General features: G+C 48.0%; 1 protein-coding gene across 6 annotated transcripts in view; it reads left to right on the top strand.

Annotated features, from left to right (window-relative positions):
* The first annotated feature begins 917 nt into the window (after positions 1-917).
* Positions 918-9753, top strand: part of STIM1 (stromal interaction molecule 1) — a 177731-nt gene continuing 168895 nt past the window's right edge. For 2 of the 6 annotated variants that reach the window (XM_012744908.3, XM_012744909.3), the window contains exon 1: positions 922-2183. In XM_012744908.3, the coding sequence (XP_012600362.1) occupies positions 2045-2183 (139 nt within the window). In that variant the 5' untranslated portion in view covers positions 922-2044. Of the gene's footprint in view, positions 2184-9753 lie in introns of all 6 variants that reach the window. The other 4 variants (XM_076002248.1, XM_076002251.1, XM_012744913.3 and 1 more) reach the window with 4 other exon arrangements.

The following is a 9753-nucleotide window of genomic DNA, read 5'->3' as shown; positions in this document are numbered from 1 at the left end:
AAGCAACAGCAGATACAAAGTCTGTGAGGTGGCTGAGTGTGATGTGTTTAGGAACCTGCAGAAAGCCAATGTGAAAGGAGCTTAATAGAGTGGGGAGAGTGGTAGTAGATGACGTTAGACATGTATTTTTATATCAACAGCCTAACCCATAAGCCAGGCAGCTGTTGGACAAATCCGTGTTCCCGGTCTTCAAAGGGCTTGCTCAGAACAGGTAGCTGGCTTACACCGTCAGAGGAGGGACTGGACCTAATCCCTTCCCCTGCCTCTGGTGCCAAGGACAGGGTAGGGCACAGAGGAGGTTTCAGTAAAGATTTGCTGACAGCATGCTTGAGAAGAGAACAGGAAGTGCAGGCTTTGTTGAAGGAGGCTCAGGCGTGGCTCTCTCTTCATTGGGGCACTCGTTTTCAAGTCGCCAACACCTTCTCCAAGTGACACAGGAAGCTGGGATAGTGAGATACAGGAAGGAACCGGCCACAGACCCTGTGGAAAAACCTCAAGGGGGAGGGGGCTTGCGGGGCAGGTAGGAAAACCGGTTGTGAGAGCTAAGGGAGGGCATCCCACTTAAGCTTGGACGCGGGGAGGGGGGTGTCAGGAAGACAGATGACGCCTGTTAGCCCAGACTCAAGGGATGGGTAGGGGAATTTTGCTTAGAGTGGTCTGGAGATTTCATTTTGCTCTCTGGAATACTTCCTCTGAAAACGCTCACAGGCCCTAATGAGCCTCCTCCGGGGCGGGTCCTAGCTTCACTCCCAACCGTCTGCAAAGGAGCAGGCCCTCCCCTGAGCGCAGTCCTGTCTACAGTACCCAGATTTTCCCACCAGGGGCCGCTGCGCACGGGAGACGAAGCGCGCGGGTTCCTAAGCCGCAGAGAGGCGGAAGCCGATTGGTTGTAAAAGCGGCTGGAAGGCGGAGCCTGGGAAGCCGGCCGGGAGTTGGGGGCTGGGAGCTCGCCCCCTGGCCAAAGCGGGCAGAGGAGCTGTTGCCTCATGAGGCTCCCGGGGAGGCTATCGTTGTGTCGGGGTCGTCTGTCCAGCCCGGCTCTAGAGCTGAGGCGAGTAGAGCAACACCGCGGCCCGGAGATCTGGGCAGGGCAGCTGCTGCCGCCGCAGGCCTGAGTTACCTGAGCAACTGCGTGTCAGGGGCCCGCCTGCTGGCGGGCGGTTAGCGCGGGAGACTCTCGTGGGGGAAGGGGTGGCCGGAACTTGGTCCTAGGCGCGGGACAGGGGTCCTGGCGAAGACCTGCGCGGGTCAGGGGGCCGGGAGAGCCCGCCGGGGCTCGGGGCTCCGGGGCAGCCGTTTCCCACTGGTTTATTCCGGGATAAACCCGGGCACTGGGGCGGGCCCGGGCTTCGCTGGGGGCCGGGCGGCGCGGGGCGGGCCCGCGGGAGAGCACGCCCCCGCCCGCCCCGGGCCAGCCCCGCGCCGCCCGCCAGCTTGGGGAGCTGCTGTCCCGGGCCTGGCCGGTGCGCGTCTGCCTGCTGGACCTGGGCACCGCCGGCCGCCTGGGCACGGGACTGGGTGGGGGCGCTGACCTCGGCCTAGGAGGCCTAGGATCCGGGAGACGCCCGCGTCCGCGGGGGCCTGCAGGTCGCACGCCTTCCCCGAGCTTCTGCTGCTCGCAGCTTCTCGGCAGGGCGAGGTCAGGTGCCCCCCTCCTCGCCTGTCTCCTCTTCTCTTCCTCCCCCACCTCTGTGCCCGCTGGAGTTCCTGCCCGCCCCCTCCCGCAGGGGTGTAGCAGGCTGCAGAGCTGACAGCGGCCCGGCAGCCACCCTGCCCAAACTCTCCGGAAGCAGCCCGAGCTCAGGCCGCCACAGCCCCGGTGGACCCACTATTGGACCGGAGGCGCCGGCCCTCCTCCCGCTCCCAAACTTGGAGCACTTGACCTTTGGCTGTCGGTGGAGGCAGGCCCACGGGTGGCTGGACAGCTGCGGCGCCGCGAGGGCATCTTGCCTGGGGACCATCCACTGCATTCTCGGGCTCCTGGCTTTGCCTCTGGGACCCGAAGGTGTCCACATTAGGCGCATGTTGACTGAGACCTAGAGTCATGGACGTGTGTGCCCGTCTTGCCCTGTGGCTCCTCTGGGGGCTCCTCCTGCATCAGGGCCAGAGCCTCAGCCATAGTCACAGCGAGAAGGCGACAGGAGCCAGCTCCGGGGCCAACTCTGAGGAGTCCGCTGCAGCAGGTAAGGCCTTCCTGCAGGCTGGACTGGGTTGGGGGCTTTGACTCAACTGAGTGGCTGGAGTGGGCAAGTTGAAATCTAGGTTTGTACATGTGAGGTTGATGGAAGATCCACACATGGCACTGCCTGTTCCCAGTCAGTAGTCCACGAAGTTCTTTCTATTGAGGAGTCGTGGCTAATGTCTTTGTGTCTCCTGAACAACTTTTCTTATCCCTCCTCAGGATGTTTTTCACAGTGAGAAGCCGCCTTTGGGGGACCTTGACCTTTCAGATGAGCAAGGAAATACCCCATCTCAGGACTATTTGTCTGGAAGAATGGCCTGGCCGGATGATAAGTCCATTGCTCTTAGCCAGTTTCAGCACTTAGCAACACAGGGAAGGTTGGGGCTGCTTGGGTTGGAAGGGGAAAGTCAGGGCTGGGCTAGCTCTGTTGCCTGATAGCCTGGTGTTCAGGTGTGCCTTTCTATTCCAACAACCGTGGGAACCCTAGTCCCTCCCTTCCCTTAGGTAATCTGCTGTCTTTTGGCTGTGCCCATTTGAAATATCAAAGCAGTTCCTTAGAAGGAATTCTATTTGCCACCAGGGTGTTAAATGGCCTTTTCCTGACATAGACATGATATAATTCCTGAGACCACTTGTTGACTTACTCTGTTTCTTCTGACTGATGAGGGTGGCGATTCCATGTTACTTTTGATCTGTCCTGGTTTTTCTTATGCTCTGTGGAGCCTTATCAGGCAGCAGGAGCCCTGGTGTACTCTTGCAGTAGAAAGGAACACTTAAAATCCAGTTGTTTTACATAAGGCTTAGAAGAAGATCGGTTCTGTTTTCCCATTTTTCTCACCCTGTCACTGTGATCTGCCAAAGCTATGGCCTGCAGAGTGGGGAGAGGTTATAAATGAGTTGTTTCTGAGGATCGGCAAACTCAGTGAGGCGATGGCTTAGTAAATACCTGATTCAAGTAGGAAAAGGAAATATAGGACATGGTGGCTGGAAAGTTTCATGGATGGATCCAGAGGTTGGCTTTGGTGGTAGACCCTTTTTTGAGCAACTTGCTTTTAAGTTCTAGATATTCCAAGGGGGCTGGTTTCCAAAGGAGTCCAGGGTTGCCCTGTGTATATAAGCATGGTACCTGGGCTATTGATTTAAAGATAGATCCTTGCTGGGTGTAGTGGCTTACACCTATAATTCCAGAGCTCTGTGGGGCCAAGTTGGGAGGATCACTTGAGGCCAGGAGTTTGAGACCAGCCTGGGTAACATAGTGAGACCCAGTCTCTACAAAAAATAAAAAAATTAGTTGAGCATGGTGGCATGGGCCTGTAGTCCTAGCTGAGTTGGGAGGCTGAGGCAGGAGGATCCCTTGAGTCCAAGACTTCGAGGTTATAATGAGCTATGATTGCACCATTCCAGACACTCCAGCTGAGGTGACAGAGGGAGACCCTGCCTCTTAAAAAAAAAAAGGAATAAATAAAGATAAGTCCTTCTTGCATATTAATCCAGTCTGTCCATAGGAGTGTCCCTGGCCCCGGAAACTCAGCTCAAAGTTTGGTTCTTATTGGGTTATGAAGGGAAAGACTAGTGGGTAAATGTAGGTTGAACTGTGAAGTAGACCTCAGGAGCCTCTCTGCTGTCCCAGTGACATTCTTGTTTATAATTGATAATATGTACTTTTTTCACTCCAAAATATGAGTGCCTCACATAAAATGAATACTTTTTGGTTGGGGGAGGTGTTCTATATTTTAGATTTAAGCTTAAGGGATGAAGTTTTGAGTTTTAGGCATTAGCTAGCTATTAGGAAGTTGTTTTTAGTACTAAGGAAAGAGGCATTTCAACATCCCTCAGGACCACCCATGACTCGAGCCTTTTGTTTTTTTATCATTTCCCCCACTCTGAGGGACTTGAGCTTATGGAGACAGCCCTCCACACAACACATTTCAGAGGCTTGGCTTTGCTGATTATACCACTTAAGCTTCTATTTTATTAATAGTTTTTTCTTGCTCTCAGTTCAGAAATTGGTTTCTGTTGCCACAATAATAGTGAATTCCAGGGAGGAAAGTCTCAGAGAGAGAGAGAGAGAGAGAGAGAGAGAGTGAGAGAAACTGTAGGTGCTGTGAATAGCCATGGTATGTGGGATCCTGGGGGTCCCAACACTATTGTTCTGGTAGGTTGTCCCCTTGGGTCTGTCTGAGACTTTGACTCAGACAGGGACTTATTTTTGCAAAGAGGTAGCTCATAGACTGGGCTCTGCACAAGTTCCTGGCTGTAACCAGGAACTCTTACAGCCTTTCCGGCCCCTCTGTGTCCCCAGAACACAGGAGGAGTTTTACTTGCTCTTAAATCAGATTCAACATACCCAGGCAATTTGTGTATTCTCTACAGTTTATATTTTACAATTATACAGCTATTTTTCCAACAGAGTCTCACAATAGCCCTATTAGAATGCAGAGCAGGTAGTATTATACCTGTTTTTTATGGGTGAAGAATCTGGGTCCTGTGCTCCATCGTATAGGCAGGTCTTCTGATGCTTAAGTCCTGGACTTCTTCCATCTTCTCAGATCCTGCCCTGTTAAAGGAGTGCTAGGCAGGGCCAGAGAATATTGCTTTACTTCTAGCAATTGGGAGGGCCCTGGTGACTCTAGTTGAGCACCAAGAAAGGGCTGCTGTTTTCTACTCTGGAGAGTCTTTTGTAGGGGCCCAGAGAATTTGATTTTTTCTCTTTTGGATGTATATACCCATTTGTGTCTTTTTAGTCAGTTAAAATGTTTGATTCTAAGAAGGATTTAGTTACAATGCTTATGGCTTTACTAGGCATACAGTAAACACTATTGAGAGCCTGACCCTGCAGTGAGACAGGTGCTCTGCCACAAGGCTCTCTCACTGCTCAGTGGAAAGGCCATTCCTGTCACTGTTTTTTGTTTTTTTTTAGGGTGAGGGTGGGGGGGAGAGGGTGGGGGGGGAGGGTTGGGGGGAAGGGTGACTGTTTGGTTCTTTAATACCTATATACCCAGCCGTGCTAAGTCATTTTTTTAGTAAAGATCTGTGCCTGGCTATGCTACTCTGGGGACTGCATTTCTGAAACTGGTATGAAACAGTTGCTTGCAATTTCCCTTAGATGCTGGGTGCCTTGCCTTCAGAAACTCAAAATGTTTTCTGTGCAATGTGTGTGAGGATCTTCAGGTGGAGTCTGGAGTTGTTACTGGCAGTGCTGGAGGTATTAAAGGCCTCTAATGAGGAACTGGGGTTTGGTTCAATATAGCTAGAACAGGGGCCGTGGGGGATAGGCATCTAGATGGTGTTCAGAGTACAGGCTGGCTTCTCAGTCAACCCCTGATGGAGTGACAGGCCAGAACCCTGCCTGCCCCCACCCCCGCATCTAGTTGCTGCTGCCTCCAAGGCTATAAATGGCCTGGCCATCTTGGTAGCTATGCTAATTTTAGCTAAGGGTGGCTCCAGGAACTGGGTTGGGGCCAAGAGCAGGTGGGTGGGGCTTTGCTGAATCTAGTACTGGGGGCTGGGGAGAGGGACACATTAATCCTGAGGTAGCCAGGATATCATCTGCTCCCAGGCTTCAGCTCTGACAATCACTCTTAGCTAGGTTAATTGATTCAGCAAATATCAAACAGAGCCAGCTCATGTGCTATTTATTCAACAAGTATTTGAGTGCCTGCTCTGGGCCAGGTACTTTGTTTCCTGTGGAGATACAAGGATGAACAAATGAGACATGTTCCTTCCCTCATAGAAGTTATAGTCTTGTTGGGGAGACAGAAAATAAACATAAACAAATATATTATCTTGTGGTAAGTGGCATGGAAGACAACATAAACAGGGTGCTGTCATGAAGAATGGGAGGGGAACAGAGATCTACTTAAAGCTGGAACTTAATGTCTAGTTGGACAGATTAATATAACAGCATCAATAGTAATAGCAACTGACTTTTTTTAGTGCTTACTATGTGGTGGGCACTATTCTGAACATTTTATTTCATTTAATTCTTTTTTTTTTTTTTTTTTTTTGAGACAGAGTCTCGCTCTGTTGCCTGGGCTAGAGTGCCATGGCATCAGCCTAGCTCACAGCAACCTCAAACTCCTGGCCTCATGCAATCCTTCCGCCTCAGCCTCTTGAGTAGCTGGGACTACAGGCATGTGCCACCATGCCTGGCTAATTTTTTCTATATATTTTTAGTTCTTCAGCTAATTTTTTTTCCATTTTTAGTAGAGACGGGGTCTTGCTCTTGCTCAGGCTGGTTTCGAACTCCTGACCTCTAGCAATCCTTCCGCCTCTGCCTCCCAGAGTGCTAGGATTACAGGCATGAGCTACCACACCTGGCCTATTTCATTTAATTCTTAAAGCTATCCTGTGTAATAGGTATAATTAACCTCACTTTATAGGTGAGCAAATTAAATCATTTTAAGGTTACACAAATAGTAAGGAAAGCCAGAGTTTGAACCCAGGTAGTCTGATTTTTCTCTCTGCCTCTCCCAAGCCATACATTCTCTCAAAACTTTGTGATAAATGCTGTAATAGAGGTATTGTATATATATACAAAAAGTTGTGGGAAGCCCAGGAGTGATTAACTTTGCCTGGGAGAGCTGGGGGAGGCTTTATAGTTCCCATAATTTTTCTCAGATCTGCAGTTGGGGGGGGATGAAAAGTGGCTGCCCAGCTCAAAAGTTAAGAGACAGAAATTTCAGTTAGTTCAGCCCACCTATTTTTACATATGAAGAAGCTGGTGTCCAGAGAGGCATTAAATAGAAGTTTCACAGTGGATTTTTGATAGAACTAGACGAGGACATGGGAGTCAAGGACCCAAACTTAACCAGTTATTCAATTTACAAGTCTAAATAATGAGAGTATATTGCTTGCTTTGCACTGTGGAAGGAACTTAGGGCTACTGAAGAAGTCTAAGTCTGGTAGGGCCATATATATCTATGGAGTATTAAATATAGTTTAATGCATGGCTTAATGAAATCCAAAATCAGGCAGTATATACAGTGTAGGCTAAGGGTTAAAAGATATCTGTGTGGGCTTGGTTAGGCTGAGGTGGAGTGCTTCCTGTAAAGGAGGGGTTGGGTGAGGCAGAAGAGGACAGAAGAGAGAGTAGTTTGATTTGAGGGTGGTTAGAGGAAAGGGGGCATTGTGGATGTTAGGGTCACAAGTATGAGCATATGGGGTCTCACTGCTGGCTGGATGATAACTAGGCAGAGTTGCTTCACTGTTGGCCAGCTATCTCACATGAGCACCTGTAGATAGGAAGATTGCAGCCATGTGTGACCTAGCAGTGGTTCACTAATTACCGTAATTTTGAAGTAATGATGAGTGTAAATAGTATTTTGAGATATCTGTAACAATGTAATATGATATGAAAATGTTATGATTTCTTTTGATGACAAAAATCACAGATACTGCTAATAATATTGTGGTTGGTTGCCTATATGTATAATTGAAGGAAATGCTAACTTTCAGTAAGAGAATATTGAAAATAAACATGTAACTTCTTTCCCAAACAAGTTTGAAGGGCCCTGAATTCTATCTATGGCCCCTTAGGGATGTGGGGCCTTCATGTTAAGAACTCTTGTTCTTTGGCAAGGAAGGGCTGAGGTCTTGTTGAGGGGAGTGGTTTTGTAGGTCTCCAAAGTTCTTGGGTTTCAGCCCCAAGGGGCCCCTTTGGTTTCCTGCTGGGTGGCATTTGAGATACATTGCTAAGTGGCTTCATGGACATGCTGTGGTACATTTCCCTTTGTGGGAAATGATTCTCCAGGAAACCTAGTAGCTCTAGTTGTTGTCAGACTTTTAGGGGGAGAACACAATAGGAAACTGGGCCTCCAACAGTTTTTTCTTCTTTTTTTGTTGCTATTGTTACTGTTGGTTAAAAAAAATCATGAAATATGAAGATATACAACAAAGTATAAAGAATAATACATTGAATATCCATTTGGGCACAACACAGTTAAGAAATAAAGAATAACAATACAGAGCTTTCTTTATTATCCCTAGTACACTTTGTATAAACTTCTAATGTAAAACATCACACATTGATATATGTTTGCTCCCTCACAAGTCTGTAAGATCTTTGTGGAAGAAGGGAGGGAGGGTTGTACTTTCTTTATCTCTGTTTTTATTGTGGTGAGCCTATCCTCTGTTAAAGTTTGTTGGAAAAGCTGAAATCAAGGTGCGTTTGAATGCATCCTATTTTCTTTCTTTTTTTCAAACTATCTCATATGTCTTGGTACACATTCTGGGCCTTTCCTTCAAACCTTGGAAGTGTTGCTCACTCTGGGAACTTTATATTAAGTTTCATCCAAGTTCACATCTTTTTATCCCTTTTCACTCTCTTATCCTCACTTTTGCCCATTTTAAAGAGGAAGGGGCTGGGCACAGTGGCTCATGCCTGTAATCCTCACTCTGGGAGTCTGAGGCAGGAAGATTGTTTGAGGCCAGGGGTTTGAGATCCCCAAAGCCCCCATCTCTACAAAAAGTAGAAAAATTAGCCAGGCGTGGTGGCATGCACTTGTAGTCCCAGCTACTGAGGAGGCTGAGGCAGGAGGATGGCTTGAGCCGGGAGTTGTTGGTTGCAGTGAACAATGATGACACCACTGCACTTGAGCCTGGGTGACAGAGTGAGACCCTGTCTCAAAAAAAAAGAGAAAAAATTTGGAGCTGAGAAATTTGTGTTATAGGTCATGTAGCTAAAAAGTACCAGGATCAGAACTATAACTTTGGGGATCTGTGTACTAAGCCCATGCTGTTTTTCTCAGAACACATTACCTGCTGGTTGGTCCCAAAGAGGGAGCAATACCTGACTGATCTGGCACTCAGAGCCTGTGGCCTCAGTGGTCTGGCCATAGCTGTGTTAACAAAGGAGTTTGAACAGTCTAATGACCCATCACAAAGCTGTGCTGCTCTGGAGGATAGTAGAGTCTAACAACCATGCTACGCTGTAGGAGTTGTCTGTTTAATGGGCCAGCCTTCCTTATTGTACCATAAGCTCCTAAAGGGTAGGACAGTAGATGTTCAACTTTTTTTTTTTTTTTTGAGATAGATTCTGCTCTGTTGCCCAGACTAGAGTGCCGTGGCATCAGTCTAGCTCACAGCAACCTCAAACTCCTGAGCTTAAGCAATCCTTCTGCCTCAACATCCCGGTAGCTGGGACTACAGGCATGTACCACCATGCCTGGCTAATTTTTTCTATATATATATTTTTAGTTGCCCAGCTAATTTCTTTCTATTTTTAGTAGAGATAGGGGCCTTGCTTTTTCTCAGGCTAGTCTTGAACTCCTGACCTCTAGTGATCCTCCTGCCTCGACCTCCCAGAGTGCTAGGATTACAGATGTGAACCACTATGCCCGGCTGATGTTCAACTTTTTACTTGAGCTCCTAACACAAGGTGTGGCATGTAATATACTTTTTTTTCTTTTTTGCCTTCAGCCTTATACCTGGAATAATATACTTTATATACTATAAAGTTTGCAGAACTGAATCTAAGGGGATTTATTATCTGGTTCTGATTCTACTATAGTTTACTAGGCACCTGATTGGAAGTTGAAATTTTTTTTTCTTTGGAAGGGGTTAGGTAGAGT

This window comes from Microcebus murinus, chromosome 4 (genome assembly GCF_040939455.1).
Source record: "Microcebus murinus isolate Inina chromosome 4, M.murinus_Inina_mat1.0, whole genome shotgun sequence".
Classification (NCBI taxonomy): Eukaryota; Metazoa; Chordata; class Mammalia; order Primates; family Cheirogaleidae; genus Microcebus; species Microcebus murinus.
This window is presented reverse-complemented; position numbering and strand designations above follow the sequence as displayed.